General features: G+C 41.4%; 1 protein-coding gene across 1 annotated transcript in view; it reads right to left on the bottom strand.

Moving 5' to 3' along the window:
* Nucleotides 1-23,769, bottom strand: part of TBC1D8 (TBC1 domain family member 8) — a gene marked incomplete in the record, with an annotated part of 2,215,010 nt that overhangs the window by 781,020 nt on the left and 1,410,221 nt on the right. Inside the window, 1 exon segment of the mRNA XM_044071089.1 lies at nucleotides 3,296-3,361. Within this exon segment, the coding sequence (XP_043927024.1) occupies nucleotides 3,296-3,361 (66 nt within the window).

The following is a 23,769-nucleotide window of genomic DNA, read 5'->3' as shown; positions in this document are numbered from 1 at the left end:
CAAAAACTAGGAATGCTTCATAGAGCCAAACACTCTCTCACCAACACAACTAAAGCTACACTTGCCAGTGCTAATCTCCTCCCCACAATTATTTATGGCACTCCCATCCTTACTAACCTTCAGGCATCTCAAAAATCAAAACCTGAACACTGCTATAACAAAGTTGCTAAATTTGCAGCAAAATAACTGTTTCAGAACCCACCACTGTATAGCACTAAAAAGCCTAAATTGGTTAGAGCTACCATGTCAACTAAAATATACACAGCTTACCACCTATAAAATTATCCAGAATCCATCTGCTTGCACAGCACTAAACATTACACACAACTATGTTCCCAGTCGGTTATTATGGTCCCATGACCAAAAATTCCTCTGTCCACAAACCTAGCAAATTTTCTGAGCATTGCATGCACTTGTACCATGATGTTAAGGCCTGGAACTCCTTACTTGTACCCATCAGGTCAATACCACTCCCTCCAATCCTTCAAAACCATTTTGAAAGACTTATTAGCCAAAAGCTGACTATGTTCTTGCTCAACACCAGGATAAACTATATCCCTAAATGTGAACAAATACCTATTCATACCTTATATCCCCTTATTCTTCCTACTTCTCATTCACTTACGTCTATCAATTTTTCTCCCATCCTTCTCTATAAATATACCACAAGCCTTCTATTCTCTCACTTCATATGCAATTCCAATTTGTATTTTAATAACTTACATTTAATTTCTCTATAAAATGGATTAAATTTCAATATTAAAACATTGCCATATATCTTGCATCTATTCTTAACCAATTTTTAAGATTTTTTTTTGTATTTTTAAAAAATTTAAAATTACTGTTCATAAAATGTTTTGTAATACTTTGGAGCTTTTCTCCCTGGGCCTCTGCTGAAAATAGGCTCCTACTCAGACTTCCCCATAATCAAATGTCAATAAATAAAATAAAAACATTACTATGTACTTTTAGTATTGAACATTTATTGCTTCAAGTCACTAAAGGATGGTGTGAAGACAATGAGGTGCACAAACAGAATTTGCATTCTTCTCCTTTACTGCATTTTATAAAATACTCCATATGTAGCTTTTATATCAAAAACATACAATGCATTTATCCAAAACTGACAGCAAACATATCAACAGCTCTCCATCACTTGGATGGGCTAACTCCAAGACAAAGAAATCAGGTCCAGACTGCAACCTATACAGCTTGGGACTGAACATGGACCAAGCTGCTACAGGAATTGGCAAGGGAGGGCGAGGGTGAGCTGCCAATGCCAGCTCAACCATCTTAAGGGAAGAGAGGTAGTTCATCCTGCTGTAATGCCAGCAGCTACTAGTGTGGAAGGGGTGAACAGCAGCAGCAAGCAGCATGACAGGCTGTGGCTGTTGAACCGGTCCTGCCGAGCCACATACATGCACACCAGCCTTCAATTTCACATATCTAGAAGTGTGCCGATGCATCAGGGAAGACACTGCAGGTCCTCACCTAAGTATGAATGTCAATCACCAGGGTTAGGTCAGTGATCCAGATAGTGGGGAAAAAAATCACAACCCCTTTCATGACTACTTTGATGATGCCCCTCTCCAATCTTCTCCCTCTCCCACTAGTGGTCACCAAAAATGGACAGTGTAAATGGAGAATGAAAGCATCTGCGCAAGAGAAGAGGACTAACACTTGACAGGAATGAAGAGGAACAGCATTAAGAGAACAAAAATAATGAGGTCATCTTCATGGTATAGAGGGGTAAATCTCTGATCGCATCCCTGGCAACCTGAGCTCCTGTGCCTGCAAGAGCTGCCCAGGAGGATGGCAGTGAGTGAACAACTGCTGTAACTCACTGATCCTGGGGAATGGGGGAGATGGCAGTTCTAGCTTGTCATATGGGTGACACCTAGTGAAAGCACTAACTGTTCACCCAGTGGTGAGCCATTTAAGTTTGTGTTATCATAATACATTTGCATTAAGTAATTATGGAGGAAACTAATGTGCAGAAGCAGGCCTCTCCTCAGCAGGTAGCAATTGCTGACTCACAGAAGTCACTGTGGGGCATGCTGTAAGTGGTAGAGGGTAGCCTGCACCCAGACCCAGCAAGCTGGCCTGCTTCCTTATGGCCTGACTCATTCCATGGAATGGAAAACCGATGGTGGTTCTCAAGCAGAAATAAGTGGGCCATAGGTCTCTTGCCTAGTCAGAAAATATCATATTTTCATCTTCTAGAAACACATTTGGCAGTTAGGTGAAGGCAGTGAAGTTAAGGAGCCATTGGACAAGGTCTTTGTGGGGCGAGGGGGAGGGGGCAAAGCAAGAAAAATAATATCTTGAAGTTGTATTCATTTTTAAATACACTTGTGCTCACCAGGATCAACTCAACTATATTTAGCAGGGGGTGATGTGGAACGAGGCAATCACCAAGAAATATAATTCCATATCATTTCAGTTACCTAGCAATAACCTTTTTCTGTAAAACAAATGCTTATGTTCTAGAACTGCTTAAGACATAACACGTCTCTGTTCCTGACACATTCTCCATTTGACCACCACTGGAATACCCTCTGACTAAGAGACTCCATCTATAATGGTAAAATATGTAAACTAAACAGGATACTTAAATGTATCTTGAAACAATTGTGTAAAGTCTAGGAAGTGAAGCGCATATACATTTGTAGAAGGGTAGGTGCACCAGTCAATGTTCAGCTCATTGAAGTACACAAGCAAGAAGGCATTTGGTTTGATGTCTCAACCCTCAATACTGTTGTTAATTCCATGATTTGAGGGAGATTGATAGGGATCTCTAGCTAGTACTGAACTAATACTGGGATTTATTAAGGGTCATTTGGAACTCCAAGGACTCCCCATTAAGGTCATGGGTAATGTGATGTGTAGTGATATTATCTTATGGTTTTCATCTATATTTCTCAATTGATGTGCAACACCAAACATTTACTACCTCATTTCTTTGCCTGACCTTATCGTAGAAGTAACACTGATGCTGTTTGCTGTTGCACTCAGCTGCACTATGATGAATACCGTACTGTGCATCATCTCTTGACCTGCATCCTTATGTCAATATAGACATTACTTTGGTTGTTTCTACATTTGCATCATTTAACTCTCAACAATGTTTGGTAGGCTGTACTGGCAATCTCCTGTAAAATGGCCATATGTTCAGCAGGACTTCCTGGTTAACCAATTAAATACAGAACAAAACATTTACAGTTAAGAAGCAACAAAATCATGTACAGTTTCTAAACAATCAAATTTATTTTACCAATATTTACTGTGGTCTTACCTGGGGGAATATGAAGTCTGTACAAAAGCTGTATTTTTTCATTCATTTCTCCATAATACATAGTATCTATAAATGAAATGAAAAAAATGAATACACAAAGCATTCTGAAAGGCTAAAGGTTTCTTTGATAAATATAATCTACATGGTAATGGAATAAAAAGTCATCATAACCTTCTTAGTATATTTGCAAAACTAATAATGAGACAGAAGACACATGGATACTCACTAATGAGTGATCAAAATGTCAGTACAACCGTATAAAAAGCTGCTGGACAGTTCTGAACAAGTAACGCAACACTTGCTATACAAATTCCACCATTTCAGTTCCATGTTTTCTTCTTCAGAAGCTAGAAAAAAGTACAGCAGAAACATCCAACCTCACAAACAAGATGGAAAGAGTTATGTACACACAGTACTGCTCAACATTGATAGATCAGTCCTAATGCAAAACATCGCTTACTACACAGAATCTCTATCATGGAAACTACAACCAGCCCTAGTCCTCTACCAACTGGCACTATAGTTTAACAGTCTGCTCTCACCCCATCTACAGCTTTCTACGACTGCATTAAGTGTTCTAAGGCAATGTAGCAACTGCCTTACACTTACCAACTGTTCACTTCTACCAAATGACAGTACAACCTCCAAAAGATGTAAATATTTAAGATACATGGAAGAAACCTCTCACATCAGCCCAGTACTGGTAAGCATCATACCTCCACAACACTAGACCAAAACCCCAAAGAGGGAATGCAGAAAAGAAGATTGGTAAAGTAGAACTTTAAAAAAAGAGAAGCTGAAGTTATGGTATGCCTGTGAAATGAGGGATTTAGTGTAGAAAGTCTAACACAGGTTATATAACAGTATGATGGAACAATGAGTCCCCCAAGTAAGGAGAAACAGGAGGAGCAGGACACATCTGAAGAAGAAATATAGATATGGGAAAGGAAAATATATTTAATATGGTGCAACATTTATGCAAGGAGAAAACAAAACAGATCAATATAAAACAGCAGCACGAACGTTATTTGAAGAGAAATACAGGCAAAGGCATCCAGATATGGAAAATGTCACAATACAAAAAAAAATAAGAAAAACAGAAAGTATAAAAGAGGATCAGTAACGGAGAACAAAGAAATAGAAACTGAGGTCATGAATTACCTGCGAAATGAAAGATTTAGTGTAGAATATCTAACTCTGTTAACACCACAGCTGGACAGAGCAATGGATCCCCAAATTAAGGAGAAACCAGTGTAATGGGAAACATCTGATCAGTTGCCATATGAAAATACTTTGGAGCCTTCCACAGGAAACCAGTACAAAAGTTCAGTTGGAGTTGCACAGCAAGGGAAGGAACAGGAAACTGTGGCAACTCTGACTCGGTCAATGCTGTGGAATGATAGGCTACTGAGTTACTATATCAAAGAAGCAACGGATGACAGGGGATGAAGCTGAAGAGGGTGTGACACAGGAAGATGTCCTGAAACTTTCTGTACAATGCCTGCAGGAAATGGAGAACAAAGAATGTGCACTCAGTTTAGAAAAAAATGATCTAAAAGATAATTTGCTTGACTTAATAGAGTTGGACAAACATATTAAGAACGATGAAAGAAATAGACTACAGAAAGTCAATAAAACCAAAAAAGTTAGAAGTTTGATAAAACAAATGAAAATAGCAATTAGGACTGTTTACAAGTAAGCAGGATATATTACTATGCAACTAATTAACAGATTCAGTCTTACCACAAAAAAAAAAAACACGGCAGTAAGGGAAAGAAAGGGGAGAAATCAAATGCCATCACAGAAATATCAAATAGAGAAAACTAAAGTAATTAAGTCAAGAAGTGTCACTGTTAGATTACAGAAAAGGGAACAACTCAACAAAAATACACAGAAAGATGTGATAAAAGCAATGCACAGCATCAGAAGAGATCGGGATCTGTTGTGCATTATCACAAAAACTAAACTAAAAATAGCAATGGCAGAAAATCTTAGAAGATATGCAGATACATGCATACAAAGGAAAAGTGCAAAATAAGCAATTTGTTGATGGCCTAAAAAAAGATTTATAGGGAACTGGGAAACAAGGCAAAAGGAATTAACCCCCCCCCCCAAAAAAAAATATATACATTTTTGAGAAATATCTAAGATCATCATGTGAAAAAGATGATCAATTGCTAAAAAAAGTAAAAGAAAGTATAAGATGTTCAAATGTACATGATATGACATAGAATGAATAATAACCACAGAAACTGAAACAAAGTTAGAAAAAGCTCCTAACTGGAAAATCCAAGTCACAGATGCAGTATCTAACTTCTGGATAAAAGTATCAACATCTTTACATGAAGATTTAGCCATAAGTAAGAACTATTTATATGCGCATCCCGAATAGGCACCAACCTGGCTAACAGGAATAAATACTGATCCTCCTTAGGACTGAACCTGCACGCTATCCTAAAAAAATATACATCAATAACTTGCCTTCAAACAATGTACAAACTATACACTGGAACTGATGCTGACAGAGTTAAAGTCATTTGGAAGAAAACTTAATCATGGCAACAGAACAAAAGGGTAACAAAAGAAAGTCATATGGAACAAAGGATCATTTGTTGCTAAAGTCATAATGGATAACTGTAAAAAGGGGAATCCAAGTATGGCAAAGACAGACTTAAAAAGTATTTGACAGTATCCCACATTCATGAATAAGTGTGTTTACAAATAAATTAAGACGCACCCTACACTGATCAATTACATTACAGCGACTATGAAACAGTAGCAAACCACTTTGCAGTTAAGCCATAATAAAGGACAAATTATATTCCAGGGATAAAAATTCAAAGGGGGGTATACCAGGATTTTTTGTCACTGCTTCTATTCTGTCTTGTCCTTAACCTATTAAGCTGCCTACTTAACAGATTAAGCCGTTTAATGACTTATCTTCATTTTGTGAATGATTTATAACTGTATAGCTCATCAGATGAGGAACTGAAAAAAAAAATAAAAAAAAAAAATGCAAGTGGTCAAAACTTTTATAGAGAATATAAAAATGTCATTTGGTCTAGATAAATGTGGAAAAGCAACCTTTAAAGCAGGAAAGTTGCAGCACCAAGAAAACATCAGCATGGGACAAAAATGTGATAATTTGAGCAAGGGGGTGTATAAATATTTAGGAATTCATGAAGGATTAACAATAAAACATGAACAAATGTGAATAAAACTTGGTAAGGAAAGTTTTAGAATACTAAAATTAATACTGAAAATAGCTCAGACATCTAGGAACAAAGTCCAAGCTGTAAACCAATTTACTCTTCCTGTCTTAACTTACAGTTTTGGAGTGACTTTGAAGTTACGAAAATAAAATTGCCAAAGATTCCAAAGACAACTACAAGGCATTCTATAACTATGTCAAGAACCTAAATGGCAATGCTCAGATCTGCTCTGAGCTACTACAGAATGGCAGTAAATATACAGATCCCAAGGATATTGCCAATATCTTGGCAGATCGATTCAGTGCCAACTTCACCTCCCTCTCACCCCCTAAATGGCCCATCTCAATACCGGACGATTGCCAAATTCCGATGATAATGGCCACACAGGTAAAAAAATGCACTCTCCAAAGCTAAGAATACAGCATCCATGGGACCAGATGACATCCCGGGCTGTGTACTACATGAACTACAAAATTAACTGGCACCTCACCTAAGTGTCATGTTTAATCATAGCCTCACCTCAGGCTTCATGCCCACTGAGTGGCGCACAGCTACAGTTATCCCACTCCATAAGGGGAGATCCAACTTGGATCCCAGGAACTACCGCCCCATCAGTTTGACGAGCCTGATCTGCAAGGTCATGGAACATATTATCATGGAACTTATAAACAAAGACATTGGCAACCTTCAAACATTGGACCCCACCCAGTTTGGGTTAGTGAAGGGCCGATCTTTTCTCCTGAACCTGACTTCTTCGAATTGGTCTCCAGAATCATGGACGAGGGTAAGGCCTTTGACACCACCCCCCACTCTGGAATCATAGATAAACTTACTAAGCTGGGCATTAATCTCTACGTCACTCGATGGGTTGCCAACTGGCTTACTGACAGAACCCACAATGCAAAAGTAGCCGACTCCAAATCCAGCTCCAGACAAGTGGAGTACCTCAGGGTTCAGTCCTGGGACAGCTCTTGTTTGGCATCTACTTGTCTGAAGTACAGGCCAACACTAAAAGACTCTGGCTAACAAAGTTCACAGATGACTGCAAACTGGGAGCCATTACTGAATCCCCAAATGATGTGGATACTCTACAAAAGGGCCTTACAGAAACAGATGCTTGGTGCCAGAGCCATGGGCTCAAGCAAAGTGCCAAGAAATGTATAGTTATCCCCTTTGGGAAAAAACATGCACCCATGAATTACCGCATAGGTGGCAGTACACTAAACATCGAAAGTGTGATAAGACACTTAGGGACACAGGTGGACAGTGGTCTTACCTTCGATAACCACATCGCCACAACAGTCAGGAAATCCTTCTATGTGGCACACCTCATCACTAAGGTCAGAAAAAAGGTGTCTGTGAGGAATCAAAATCCTATCGGCCACAGCGTCGGTTGAAGAGTGGACAAATGGGGATGAATAACAGATCCCTTGTCTTATGTGAGTAGATCCATCCTTTGAGGTAACTTGTGATGATTGCCCTTGGCTAGATGCAGAAGAAGATGGTAGCCAAAAGGGAGTCGTAACAAGATTTGGGAGTGTCCTGTTGAATTCTGCACAGGACTTTCAGAGTGAGAAGGGGAGGGAAAGTACAAAAACATTACCTTCCAAGAAAAAGATAGAGCATCCTCCTTCCACACGAGAGGACTTCCGACTCTGGCACAAAACTGAAGTTGTTGTCTGTTCAGAGTGGAGGCAAATAGATCTACTTGAGGAGTACCACACTGGTGAACAATTTTTAATTTTATTTTTTTTATTTTATTTAAGTTTGATGACCGGGGACGTCCACTAGGCCAAGAAAAGCCCGTTTTCAGTGCTAGCCCGGGGAGAAAAGCTCCACAATACCTGCAAGTTACATTTCACATGTTACAAAAGGACATAGTTCATACAGCTACCTAAACATTTACAGATAAGCTCCATGACAGTTGCAAATTGGCTTGTCACAACGTTACAAAAATGAAAGACAATTCAATACAGAAATTTCAGCATTTACATAAAGTGAATATTTTTGTTATAAATTCAATTGTATAGGATCATAGGTAGGTACTAGGCTATCAGCCCAAGAGCCTACGTAAGCCTAGCCAGCAAGGTTCCATAGCTTACACCACCCATGAAAGTTATTTTCGCGTGCCACTGTCGAGCAGACAACACAGAAATGATCTTCGGGGTGTAGTTCCTATTTCCCATCCACTCATCAAGATTTTTCTTGAAGAGTGCCAATGAAGAACTTTGCTTGACATAGATGGGTAGCTTGTTCCAGAGTATAGGACGTCTCTGGGACAGGAATCTATCCCTCCAGCGTGTCCTGTTTATTGTGGTGACAAGGTTTAGGTCCCTAGAGCGTGTAGCTCAGAGGGATTGGGATTTCTTTAGGTGTAGCATGTCCAACAGCTCTGGGTTTGACATAGCTTTATATGTAAGGGAGAGATCACCTCAGAGTAGGTGATATGCTACAGAGTAAAGCTGGAGTTTTTTGAGGTTTAACATTTCAAAATATATAGCTATTAGCCATTAGTAGGGTTAGGAAAATATTATGCATGGAGAGGGTAACAGTATACTGGAGAGTATAGTACAATAGATATTTGAGAGAAAATTAGTTTTTGGTAGGGGAGGGATTGTTTTGAGTCAGAAAAAGTAATATTAGAGGTAGTTGGATAAGTCAGTGCAAGGTGTAATGAGGGGGGTGAGGTGTTTAAGTTGGAGCGTGGCATGGGCAATCCCATTTGGAAGAAAGATGAGAGAGGAGCTGAGATTTTAAATTTGTATGGTTAGGTAGGTTGTGTATGTGTGTGGGGAGAGAGTTCCACTGTTTAGCTAAGGAGTGGGACAGTAGAAGATTACTAGGAGGTTGTGCAGGTTTGTGGACCTGAAGGATATTTTGGTTTCTGGATCTGAGTGAATGGTTGGGAATGCAAGGTTTTAAGGAAGTAGCAAGAGCTGGGCAGCTGGCAGGTTTAAAGATGAGCTTGTGGGCAAAGGTGAGTTGTAGGTAACTGAAGTAGTTGGGTAATTCAAGCCAGGTGAGAGTGAGGAGGGAGTGGCAGTGGTGTGATGATTTTTTTTGAATTGGTTGCAAATTTTGAGATTTTGTGGCATCAGGATTCAGGTTTGGACCGAAGGCCAAGATGAAGATAGGTCAAAAGAGGGGCACCATACATAAGGGAGGGAAGTAGGAAGGTGAATGCAAGACTTTGATGGGTAGAGTGGCTTAGGAAGCGGTTGTGCCTATAGAGGAGACCTAACTTTTGGTGGGTTTTCTTGATGTGGGTGTCAAATTTTAGTTCTTCAATAATGATGCCAAGAAGCTTGGTGCTGGGAATGATTTCAAGGAGGGCGTTGTTTTGGCTCTGTATGGTGAATGTGGATTTGTCAATGACTGGAGTTTTTGGTAGGGGAAAAAAACATTAGTTTGGTTTTATTTGCATTTAATGCCAGATGGTTAGACTGCATCCAGGTTTCTGTTTTGGAGAAGGCTAGTCGGGATTTTGCTAAGAGCTCGGAGGGCGAGAAGGCTGAGCAGATGATTGTTGAGTCATCTGCATATTGGATGATAGATGAGTCTGGGATGTATCGCTGAAAGTTGTTAATGAACAGGTTGAAGAGAAGGGGGCCAAGAACAGAACCTTGAGGGACACCTGTGGGTGTGGGAAGGAAGGGGGAGGTTGAAGTTTTCCACTGGACAGCTTGTTGGCGGTTGGACAAGTAGCTGGAAATGTTCAGAAACACAACCCTGTGAAGCATCCCTTCGTGGGATTGAGTTAATGACCTTCTGAGACTATGTTCTGACCTGAAGGGATGCACACTGCCTGAACAGCCACTTGATACTCGACAGCCAGATCCCAAACCAGGATATCCAACTGGCAAACTAGCAAGATCTTGTTCTTCATTATTTGTTTATATACCACTTCACTGTCATATTGCCTGTGAATACCTTTAGAGGTCCTGGACAGAAGAGTATGAAAGGTATGAAGAGCCAGAAGAAGGGCTCTCATCTCTGACACTGATGTGCTCCTTCTGGTGACCACACTCCCTGTACCTTTAAGGAGCCAAAAGTTGCTCCTCATCCCACATCTGAGGCATCTGTGAAGAGTTCCTGTGTGGGAAGAGTGGGATGAATAGGTAATCCCTGGGTTCAGACACAAATGCTGAATCCACCAATGAAGTTCCTTCTTTAGACAAGGTAGAAGGGGAACTACAAATTCTAGGGGATGTGCATGTTGAAGCCAAACTGACTTCAGATACCACTGGAACTTTCTCATGTGGAGTTTGTCCAGAGGAAGCATAGAAATGGTGGATACCTTGAAACCCAGAGCTCTGAGAAACTCCCTGGCTGTAACAGATGCCATAAGGAATAAGAGTTTGAAAAAAGGAAATGGGAGTTAAATCCTTTGGAAGAGACAGGGATGCCAACACGGGCACTCTGTGAATCCTGCAACCCAGAAAGACTTGATCCCGAGAAGGGTTCAGAGAAGACTTTGTGAAGTTTATTGTGAACCCCATGGCTTTGAAAAACTGAAATTACAAACTGAAGATTTAGCAACAGGAACTCTGTAGAGGAGGTCTGAATCAGAATGTCATCCAAGTAAGGAAATACTTGGATCCCTTGAAGCCTGCAATAAACAGGAGCGAAGCATTTGGTGAATACCCTTGGGTCAGTAGAAAGGCCAAAGGGCAAAGCAGAGAACTGAAAATGCCAGGAAGCAACAGAGAAATGTATAACTTTCCTGAAAAGAGGATAGATCGGAATATGAAGTATCCTTGAAATCCAGAAATACTACAAAGGCGGGCACCTTCAGGAACTTATAAATAGGTTTCCAAGAACCTTCTTTTCTGAGCACTAGAAACATTCTGAGTCAGGTCTTGAAGCCCCTTGGGGAAAAAGGGAATTTGTTCCTGAGAAGGTTCAGGAATCCCCATAAAAGGAGGATGTGATTTCCACACCATGAATTATCCCTGGCGAATGATGGACAGAACCCAAGAATCCTGAGTAACCTGAAGCCAGATAGGATGAGAAAGGGAAAGGTGAAGAGAAAGAGGAATTTGACTGGGAAGAGATGGACAGTCGCATAGCACTTGGTTTGTCAGGAAAGGAAGACTTCTGAATCCCTAAAATCTGAGTAGCTTTAGCAGGAAGAGGCCTCGACACTCTTTTTACCTTTAGAACCAAACACATAAATACACAAAAACATACTCGGAGGCTCTAAATAAAAATTTACCTAAGCAACAGAGACCTCCAAAGCAGACATCCAAGCAAACGCTACCTCAAAACAAAACACACACAACACATAACCCACAAAGTCAGTGTGCCAAGCAGCCACAGCCCTTAAGGCTGAATAACACACCTGATACTCGTTATAGGTGACTCTATTGTCAGACGCACTGACGTCCCGCTCACCAGGCTGAATAAAGAGAAGGTCACAGTGAGCTGCCTGTCGGGTGCTAGGATCAGACACAACACAAGCACTCAGGTCACTCCAAAGCAAATACAAATATGACTCAGTCATTGTACATGCTGGTGTGAATGACCTGAGACATACCTCCCTGGACTACATGAAAAGAGATATAGAGGAGCTCTCTGATCATGTAGCCCAGGCTGGTATGACCCTGACCTTGAGCAGCATCTTACCCTCACCTAGAATGATGCCACAGTACAAGACAAAATGATCGATTTTAACAATTGGCTAAAATGTTGGTGTCATTCAAAGGGGATCCAGTGTCTGTCAGCCTGGGATGACATGCTCGACAAGCCACGTTGCTTCGCTAGGGACAGCTTGCACCTGTCACCACTGGGCTTTTGGATATTGGCAAAGGCTCTTGCCACCCCCATATTGTCTTTTTTAGGCAAGGCTCAAAAGTCAAACCCACCCCCATAGACAGCACAAGGAACAAGAAACTAAGGGTAATGCTGCTAAACGCCAGAAGTCTTAACCTCAAGATGCACGCACTCGAAGCTCTCCTCAGTATGGAGAACATCAATATCTGTGCAGTGACAGAAACCTGGTTCAAGGCTCCAGAGAGCACCCCAGCACTACCAGGCTATACCTCATATCATGCTTTTCGGCCCCAAAACCCGGACCGAACCACAAAAGGAGGGGGAGTTTCCATATTTATCAAGGATATCCACACCTCCAGGTTAGTGGCATTGCACAAAGTATCGGAGACCATCCTTGTGCAACTAACAGTGGGCAAAGACTGCTTTTCAGTTTATAGCATCCTATAGACCACCCTCTCAAAGTCAGGAATCCCATTCGGCTTTCCTGAAAACATTGGAGAACATGAAGATCTCTCCGAACACTATTATATTGGGTGACTTCAACTACCCAAACATTGACTGGAAGCACTACTCAAGCTCCAGCACCTTAGCCCAAAGATTCCTGGAAATTATAAACTCAAATGCTATGGAACAACTAGTCACCACTCCCACAAGAGGGACAACATACTAGACCTGATCATTACCAACATGGGGACTCTATGCTCCACACCAGAAGTATATCCCTCATTGGTAAGATCAGACCATAAATTAATTTCACTGGATGTCCACATCCCGACCCCACCTCCAGCCCAGAAAACCACAGTGAAAAACTTCTCAAAAGCGAACTTCTCACTTCTCAAACCGAAGTGGAATCCTTCAAGGCCCCAGGGCCAGTGGAAACTACAGCCCAAACTGCAGAATCCTATATAAATGCATTCTACGGACATCTCCAGGAATGCATGGATCATGCTATCCCAAACAAAACCAAGACCCAATCATCCAAAGGCAGGCGTCCAGTCTGGTGGACCCCTGCCATAAATAAACTGTACAACAGAAGGAGGAAGCTACTACATGATAGAGCAAAATCCCTAATAGGGAAGGCATCTCTGATCAGTACTAGCAAAAATTATGATCCCTCATAAAATCCTCCAAGGCCAGCTTCGAAGAAAAATTGCACAGGACACCAAAGACAATCATAAGGCTTTTTTCAGTTATGTTAGAAACCTGGGATGCAACTCCCAGACTTGTTCTGAGTTGATTCTAAAGACAAAAAATATACTGAACCCACAGACATCGCCAATATCCTGGCAGACAGGTTCAGTGCAAACTTCTCCACCCCCAAAGAGCAAGTATCTATCCCGGCAGAGGGCTGCCTCCCAAACATCTCAGATGCTCAGGTGAAGGCTGCCCTCTCCAAAGCAAAAAACACTGCTTCCATGGGACCAGATGGCATCCCAGGTTGCGTCCTACATGAACTACAAGAGGAACTAATCCCTCAAATAAAACAGCTATACAATCTCAGCCTCACTACAGGATATGTGCCCACAGAATGGCGTACAGCAACAGTGGTTCCACAAAACAAAGGTGGGGCCTCTACGGACCCTGGAAACTATCGCCCCATAAGCTTGACTAGCTTAGTCTGCAAGGCTATGGAGAGGATCATCATGGAGCTCATAAACAAAGACATTGGGGACCTACAGACACTAGATCCTACCCAGTTCGGCTTTGTCAAGGGCAGATCCTGCCTTTTGAACCTGGTTGACTTCTTTGAAACAGTCACCAAAGCCATAGATGAAGGGAAGGTAGTCCACACAGCCTATCTGGACCTTGCAAAGGCATTTGACACAATACCCCACTCGGGCATCATAGATAAGCTATCCAGCTTAAATATAAACCCCTATGTCACAAGATGGGTCGCAAACTGGCTCAAAGACAGAACCCACAGAGTGAGAGTTGCTGGAGCCATGTCAGACTCGAAACCAGTCACAAGTGGCGTCCCACAGGGTTCTGTCCTGGGACCACTCTTGTTCGGTATATACTTTTCCGAGGTACAGGCAAATGTGGGAGGACTATGTCTCACCAAGTTCGCAGACGACTGCAAACTGGGCGCCATAATCAACTCTCCAGCTGACACAAACATCCTTCAAAAAGGTCTCACAGAGACAGATAACTGGTGCCAGCACCATGATTTAAAGCTAAATGCCAAAAAATGTATAGTCATACCCTTTGGCAAAAACAATGTGCCCACAAATTACCACATAGGCGGAAACCCATTAAGTACAGAGAAAGTTATTAGGGACCTGGGGACCCAAGTTGATAGGAATCTCTCCTTTGAAAACCACATTGCCAAAGTGGTTAGAAAGACCTTCTACATAGCCCACCTCATCACGAAGGGTTTCACATCTAGATCAAGAGAGGTAATCGTGCCCCTTTATTCATCCATCATCAGGCCCATCATAGAATACAATGCCCCTTTTGGGATGTACCTTACCCGACACCTGCAGCAATTAGAAAGACCCTAAAAGTATCTCACCAAGAGGATCAAGGGTCTCAAACAGATGCCATATGCTGCTCGGTTAAAAAAACTCCAGCTCTACTCAGTTGCATACAGCCTACTTCGAGGCGATCTATGCCTGACATACAAAGCTATGTCAAATCCAGAATTAATGGACATGCTCCACCTCAGTAAATCTAAATCCCTTAGAGCCACACGCTCGAGGGACTTGAACCTCAGCACAGAAATAAATAGAACCTGCTGGAGGGACAGGTTCATAACCCAGAGGCTCCCTTCGCTCTGGAATAGAATTCCAGTTCATGTGAGGCAGAGCACCTCACTGAATCTCTTCAAGAAGAATCTTGATAAGTGGATGGGGAATCGTAGGTTTGTCCCAGGGATTACTCCCGTGTCACTATTAGACAGAGGCACAGTAAACTAAACCTTAAAAAGGGCACAGTATACTCAAATCAAGGGGTGGTGTAAGCCATACAGAATCGGGCTAGGCTTATAATTGCCCCAGGGCAGATAGCCTAGTATGAACCTATGAAGAAGAACGAGATTGCCTGAGAACAAAGGTAGGCTTGTTGGGATAGTTTCTTTGAAATGTAGGTACAGGAAACACAAATACATACACAAAAGCACTGAGTCCCAAACGGCAGTAGTGCTTCCAAAAGGTTTATTCACACTTCCAATACCACGTAACCAAATTAGAAAACAGTATAAAAAATACTAGCACGTATTAGTGATGAAACTTCTTCAGACAACAAACCAACATTAAAATCATGTTTAAATAACTTCTCATTCTAATACTGACCTATCAGGTCACATTGTTCTCCATTTAAAAGTTTTTTTTAAAGCTATATTTTCCTTCGCTCAAAAATGAGCACAATTTCTACATAAAATCATTTAAAACATTTAGGATAGGTCTTCTCCGCCTTTGGAGGTAGAAGCACCCCATTGCTTAGGCCTGTATGAGCCTTGGGGCTGGGATCTGCCTCTAGGGCATCTGTATCTGCCTCTTTGTGGTCTGTCTGACACTGGAAAGGACCAATTTTTTGAAGGCCGGTTCCTGCTAAATCTAGGTGGCTGTACCTGTAAGAAATCTTTAACAGTCTGCATAGATTTAGCTTTATCCTCCATTTTCTTCAACACCTCTTCTGCCTTAACACCAAACAAAGTATCATGCTGTAATGGAGTATCTAATAATTTTGCTTTAACATGATCAGCCAGATTCTGTTCCTTTAACCAAGCATGCCTCCTAATCACAGAACCTGTTAACAGCGGCCCTACAAGAGGCCTCCATTGAATCAAAACCGCATTGCAAAGTATGTTTTCCCACTTGTTCAGCTGCTTGCAATAAATCCTGCATTTCCTTGTTTTCAGGACATTGAGTTAGTCAACATTTTCTGTTTTAATAGTGACATTAGGTATTGCTGATATTTAAGCATATGAAATTGATGATTTAAGGCCCTTACAGCCAAAGTAGCAGAAGTGTAAACTCCCCCCCCCCATCTGTCCAGTGCCCTTGAATCCCTATCAAAGGGGACAGGGTTTTTAGCAGTGGAAGCTTTGACTCCTTTAGGACCCTGAGATATGGTTTCTGGGTCAGCAGCAGGGTTTTTATAAAGAAATTTATGGGAATCTGGGACCCTGTAGTATCTGTCTGGCTTAACCGGTGCAGGGGATAGAGTCTGGAGACAGGTCGGAAAAATCATCATCTATAATGTCCAGAACAGGGGGAATAGCAAGGGGCCTGTGCTGAGGAAGTAAAAGAAAATATCTGAGCCTTTTCTTAGATTCTGAGTAATCCTGGCTCTCCCAATGAAAGTGCTCCCTCATGGTATGCAGGGTTTCCCCAAAGGAGAAATCTTCTGGAGAAGCTGAAGGAACAGATTCTTCAGCATCAGAATCCTCATAGGGAGGAAGAGAGTATTCCTGATCAGAGGAGGAATCAGAGGAAATGGAAACCTGATCTGAAGATTCATATTCTGCCTCTTGCCTAGGCCTCTTATCAGGAGGGGGATGGGAACCCCTGATCAAAGTAATAAGGTCTTCGGCCATTTTGAGCACTTGTTTTTTTAGGCATGGAAGCCTGTCCTGGAGAATGCTGTACTTGTTTCGTTGTCTTTAGAGCTGATTTAGTCTTTGGCTTGGAAGCTGAAGATGGCTTTACATATAACTGAGTTGGTCTGAAAACACCCTCAGAAGCCGATGCCTGCACAGTGGCTCCGGACCCATCTGAGGGAATAGTTTCAGAGGATCCAATACCTTGAGTTTCCAGAGGTCCAGTCGGCTCCACGTGGGAGTCGGAAGCAGCCTGTGGCTCTGAAGTAGCGGGCATCAGGGGCTGCGAAAGCACCTCACTGAGAACCGGCGAACCGACGACTAGCTTAGCGGAAGCCTCATCGTCGGTTTTGGACCTTGGATGCCTGTTCTCGTCTTTATCCTTGCATTTTTTTAGAAATTCTGGTCGGTTGCTCAGACGGCATAGTATAACTGAATCTTCGGCCGAAGTAATGAAAGGCAAAATCGTACCGACGCTTTATAGTGCGTTGGTTAAATCTAGCATAAAAAGCGACAATAAACGTTATGTTCAGGGCCTAGGCACGGAATACACTAAGTGAAAATCCTTATGAGATATTTGCTTCTCACAAGAAATAAAATTGTTAAATTTTTCTGACATCGGTCTGGAGCAAGAAAAAAAGTTTCCCCAATGGGGTACTTAGCTTTAATGAAGACTTCGGATCTGAAATTCGATTTTGAAAATCTCAGGAGTCGGCCAACCAGCACTTGCAAAATGCTTTTGCTTCGGGCACCACGTGGGAAGAAAGACTGAAGAAAATGGTGTCGGATGCATCTTTTATACCCCTGGCGCACTGATGTCAGGGAAGAGGCGACATCAACCGACGCCGGACCAGGACTTTGGAATTCAGGCCAACTGCAGGTAGCCTGCCAGCAGGATAACCCAGGAGTAATGACTGCAACAGAGAAACACGAACATCAGAGACCCCTTGAGGAAGTTTTAAAGCCATCAAAACATTAAACAACCCAAATAAAGGCCTGCCACTCACTCTGTGGATCCCTAGGAGTAAGACAAACATGTTTATTTTTTTGTTTCTTCTTTAAAGGAACCTCCACCCTAAACACTTTACAAAGCGCTGAAGTTGGACAGCATTCTATAACTGCAGTAGGAACTTTTTCCCTAACTACAATCTGTAGAATCCCCCCCCACTCCCCCAAGTCCCTCAGAAATAATGAAGTATGGTTTCCCTTGAACATCCGAACCGGATGTCTGCACAGCCTCATCAGATGTGCTGCCAGCTGGATCTTCGCCAGCCTGTAACCTGATCAGGAGGAAAGCCTGACAGAGGCTGGACAGCGACCCTAACGGCTTACCCTCAGGACGGGAAGTTCCTTCCACTGTATCTTTAGTGAAAAGCTTAAGGAGATGGTTCTCAAAATACAAAGAAAGGGAAGAAAGAATACTATGAAGGATTTTAGGAATGAAAGCCTGACAAATTGGACAGGTTGGACGGTTGTGAGAAGCTCCTAGACAAAAAGACACTTATCGTGGGAGTCTTTATGGGGAATCTGTCTCCCACACTGGCATTTAACTTTCCTGGATGTCATTAACTCCCCCCCCCCCGCTCCCAAGCACCAAAGAAAAAACAAAAACCCTATGGGGTACTTATCTGCACTGACTTGGTATCAGCAAGACGTACACGATCAACGAAATGATGCTTCAAACTACCAGAAATCGACATAGGTGGTCAGACCGATGATCTGGAGATGCGTTCGGACTGGTGGCAAAGAAGATCCGAGGATGGTAAGTCTGTACATTACTTTTATGGCCTAATCAATGCGAAGAGCGCACATGTGACATCCAGCATAACATAAAACTTTAGTAGGTTTTGATATACCGGCTGACGTCAGGCTTTCATGCCAGGAAAAACCCATACAAAAGGAATATTAAAACAGTGAATTGTAAAGACATCTCTTGAAACAACCTCACACTGATCAGGACTGAATGCAGGAATGGTTAAGGAGAGCTGAATTTAAACCAAAAGACGAAAGGTTAGTATCTGCAGTCCCGGAGAGTGGACTATGTACACACTGGTTTACAAAGTCTTTTGAACATGTGGGAGAAAGAGACAAATGCAGGTTTTGTAAAACAGAATTGGAAACAGTCGCATATCTTTCTGTTGGGTGAGATACACAGAAGGCAGGACGACAATATACTGAAAGACATAATAGTGTGGCAAGACTGTTGCATTGGGGATTATGCAAACTTGATAATATTGAAGTAGTTAAAAAAACATTGGAAAATTGAGCCACAAAGCATTATAGAAAATTGTCACTCGTATGGTCAAGATAAAACAGACGAACGTTCGTGGGTTCAGTTCAAGCAGCTTTTTTATTACACACAAACGCATCAGGAATGAGGCTTTGTAACTTAAATATACTTATAAAAATATCAACTACTACACTCATACATGTTAACACTGTGGCTATTTGCTCAAATTGGCAGTGCTGTCTGCATGTGCTCACTATTTATATGCATGTGCCTACGCTCAAAATGGCAGTGCTGCCTGCATGTGCTCACTATTTATATGCATGTGCCTACATCTGGAAATGCTTATTTATTTATTTTGCATTTGTTGACCGGGCTAGTCTAGCTGGATAAATGTCCATTTTCAGTTCAGGCCCGGGAGAAAAGCTCCACAGCAGCTGGATGCAACTAATATACATGAGTAACTATAGACATAAGGGGATACTAATCAACAATCGGTTATACATAGTAACAAAACCCCCCTGCGAGTTAGGCTAATTTACATTACATAACAAAAAGAAACAGCAATGAGGGAGACATATAACTAGGTATATAGAATAGGTACAAGACACAATAGACATTTTTGACAACAGAGTTTAAAGCAGAAAACTTAGTAAACAAGAAAGGTTAGTTGTGACAGAGTTTCAGCCAGGATTAGTGCATGGACACAGCCATTGTGAATTAAGGAAGGTTTTTAGATGCTTTTTGAACAGTGGAGTAGATGAAAGGGATACATTGCTTGGAAGTTTATTCCAAAGGATTCCAATGGTGTTAGTAAATAGAGAATCACCTGATCTGTTATTGGATTTTAGGGTTGCAGCTAGTAATTTATTGGCTGAGCGTAGGGTACTTAGATTTTTATAGGGGTTGCTCAAGTTAGAGAGAATGGGAGTATTTGTAGGATGATGCAAGATTTTGTGGGTGATGGTTAGTTGTTGAAAAAGAAGCTGGTTTTGCAGTTCCCACCATCCTAGTTTACTTAGATTTTGACAATGGTGAGTACGGAATGAGGATCCAGTGGTAAATCTGTCAATGTTATTGTAAGACGTGGCCAGCTTATTTTGATTATTTTTAGATAGATTTGTAAAAATTGGGGAGGCATAGAGAAGCGTGGAAATTAGGTGAGTTTGGGCAATAGTAGTCCTGGCTATAGGTGCAAGGAATGGTTTTAGCCTACAGAGGAATCCCAGTTTTCTATTCACTGATTTGATGGCCGAGTTAATGCGAGAGTCAAAGATGAGGTTATGGTCAATTGTTACGGCTAAGAGTTTAGTAGTCGAGTCATGTACAATTACAGTGCCTTATTTGATGTAATTGTGAAATCAATAGAGGGAGACTTCGGAGTAGGGGTAAACAGTAGAAGTTTGTTTTTTTGGGGTTAAGGAGGAGACGGCGTTTGGAGAACCAGTTTTCAACTAAGGTAAATACTTTTTGGGTGCTAGACTGAAGTTCAGCAGATTAGGGTCGAGTCGTCGGCATATAGAATACAGGTGGTTTGAGGTAGGGATCTTTTCAGGTCATTGATAAAAATAGAAAAAAGGAGGGGCCCCAAATTAGAGCCTTGTGGGACTCCCTGTGTGATATGGAGTAGAGTAGATAGGTTGTTGTCCCAGAGGACTGCCTGTTGTCTATTTCTAAGAAAGGATTCAAACCATTTGACTGCCTGAGTGTCAATTGAAAGTGAAGTAAGTATATCTGTCATTAAGTGATGATTCACCATGTCAAAGGCTTTGGAGAGGTCTAGAAAGAGAGCAGAGGTGAGCAAGTTGTTGTTTCGATTTTTATTAATTGAGTCAGAAAAGGATAGGAGTGCAGTAGTATTACTATGAAAAGGCCTAAAGCCATGCTGGCAGTTGGCTAAAAGATTATTTTGGAGGAGATGATCGAGAAGTTGACGGTGAATGCATCTCTCCATGATTTTGCTAAAGGAGAAAGTAGTGCTATGGGATGGAAATTAGAGTTCAGTTGCGTTTTCTCCCTTATGTAGAGGTATAATATACGAGACCTTCCAAACAGATGGTATAGTGCATCCTGTGATGGTCCTATTAATTAAGAAAGAGATAGGGTAAGCAAGTACTCCAGCTGCAACTTGCAGAAATTCAGCTGGAAGGAGGTCAGCTGAGGGTGTACAGGGTTTTAGTTTTTGAAGCTGGGTATAGATGAGAGAGGTTGGAACAGGCTGTAATTGGAGGGGAGGAGGTAAAATGGTTTGTGAGAGTGTGTTGGAGATAAGGTACTTGCTAATGATTGGACTGAGTCCACAAATAATTTATTAAAGGAATTGGCAATTTGGCAGGGAGAATTTTGAGTCAAATTAGCTGGGGTTAGAGTTTTGAACTGCCCTGGGTGGAGGCAGCTATTTATACCTCACCAAATTTTTTAGGGTTTTTATGTTGGGCGTGCTGGAGCTTATGGTAGTTCTTTTTATCTTGGACTATTGATTTTTTTGTAGCATTTCTCAACTCTCTAAAGATTTCATGATCAGTTGGGTTTTTAGTATTTCTCCATTTAGATCAAATTCAATTTCTTTGAAGGATTTTTTGTCTTGTCTCCTTAGTGAGCCAAGGTGCAGGTTTGCTCTTAGTTCTGACTGTCCGAGAGGAGGCATGGTTGTTCTAGGATTTGTAGAAATGTATTATTAAAGTAAGAGACTGCTTTGTCAAGTGGTAGGTATTTAAGGGGTGACTAATTGCAAGCTTTAAGTTTGGCTTGAAAGCTAGCTTGGTTAAGGTGTTCTTTGTTACGGATAGTTCTATAGATTGTGTGGTTAGGTATGGGGTTTTTTTGACTGGCAATGAAGATAAGAGAATGGTCACTAATATCATCAGGAAGTTTACCTGATTTATAAGAAAGGGGATTACTGTTAACTAGTATCCAGTCTAAGGTGGTTTTTGCTTGTTGCTAGGTTTATGGGTTCTGGTAGGGGAGGTAATAGTTTCATTGAAGCCATATAGGTTTATATGAGTGTTTGGCTGGGAAGAGTTACAACAGTTCCAGTCAATGTTAAAGTCACAAAGGAGTATGGTTTCTTGTGGAAAGGATGTGGAGAGCCAATTAAGGACAGTTTCAAGAGTGTTAATGTTGTTGCCTAGAGGGATATAGGAGCAGATTATATATAATGATTTATTAGCATTTGCCTGTAGCTTAGAGCTTAGAATTTCAATGCTATTGGGTGAGAGGGGTTGGGTATTTAGTGGTGCAACCTGTAAATGAGATTTATATAATATTGCTACACCACCACCCTTTTTATTTAGGCAATCTGATCTTAGGATGTTATAACCTGGTAGGATTATATCATTATCCTTAGTAACTGGTTTGAGCCATGTTTCTGTAAGACATAGGATGTCAAAAGAATGTAGTGTAAAGTAGGGCATGAAGTTGGGTTATTTTATTATTTAGGCTACGAATATTGAGGTGGCCTATGAGCAGAGAACTGTCAGATAGTGAAGATGCAAGAAGTGATGGGATGGTCAGAATGAGGATCTGAGATTGTATTATTTGGGCCTGGGTTAGGATGTATATCTCCATGCAGTAATAGGAGCTGTAAAGGGCTGTGAAGTTGTTTCAAGAATTTATAGAGGAGAGGGATTTGTTTTCTAGTGTGTGGATACATATGGGTTATTCTGTGGAATTTAGGAAGAAGGTAGGATGATGAGGATGTTATGTACAAGTGGGTTTGTATGGCTAGAGGGGAGATTGAAATTGTGGGTTTTAAGGGGAGCTGAAAATTAGAGAGGCTATGATGCTCATAGCAAGTAAGGTAATGAGATAAAAATAGGGGGGTAAGAATAGTGAGAAAGAGAAGGCCATTATTGAGGGTAGGCCTGTGTATAGTAGGCATGGCTGGGAGAAATAGGAGATATGAGGCAGAGGTAAGAGCAAGGTTAAAGGGTAGAGTTGTTTAAAGGGAAAAACAGGTGACAGGTAAGTTAATGAGATAGTGAAAGGGTAGAGTAGTTAGAGAGAAAAATTAGGTAGATGAAGGTAGCAGGGGATAGGATGGGTAAGTTAATGAGGAAGTGACAGATAATTGGTTAATAGAAGATAGGGGTGTGGTTTGAATAGTATAAGGTTAAGTGCACTGGGGTGGGTGGGAATTGGGGGTAGGGGAGCTTAGTGGGCCTGCAGGACGAACAAAGCGGGTTAGAGCAAGTGAGAAATAGCTCACAGAAACAATCAGTGAAATAGCAGAATACAGATAACTTCTTGGAACTAAGAGGGGAGTGCTAGTATATTTATAAAATAGCTAGGGCTATAGGACTATAGCAGAAAAAAAAGAGGAAAGGAGAAGGGACTAGACAAAGTAAGAAAAATGGCAGGACAGAAGAGTATAACAGAGTAGTTTAGTGTTGAACTAAAATAGATAAAGGTAAGGATTATTTAGAAGCTAATAGGAGCCTTGGGAAGGGAGTCCCCTAGTGGACAAAGTTTAAAACTAAATTTAAATTATGTAGGAGGACAAGAAAAAAAGAGGACAGAGTTAGACAACACAAAAATAAGGAGAGACAAATACCCTAAGGGGGAGATGGGGAGGTAGGCTGCTTTGTACCTGGTTCAGGTAGGAGATTTAATACAAAGTACTACACTGCATCAAAATACTAGGTTTTAGTTACAACTTCTCAGCTTAGTAGAGAGGTCAGACATACTTTCTTTGATTCTTTGGATGGAGGGAGATTTGAAAAAT

The sequence above is a fragment of the Protopterus annectens genome, chromosome 5.part0, assembly GCF_019279795.1.
Source record: "Protopterus annectens isolate FY-2018-M chromosome 5.part0, PAN1.0, whole genome shotgun sequence".
Lineage (NCBI taxonomy): Eukaryota > Metazoa > Chordata > Ceratodontiformes > Protopteridae > Protopterus > Protopterus annectens.
This window is presented reverse-complemented; position numbering and strand designations above follow the sequence as displayed.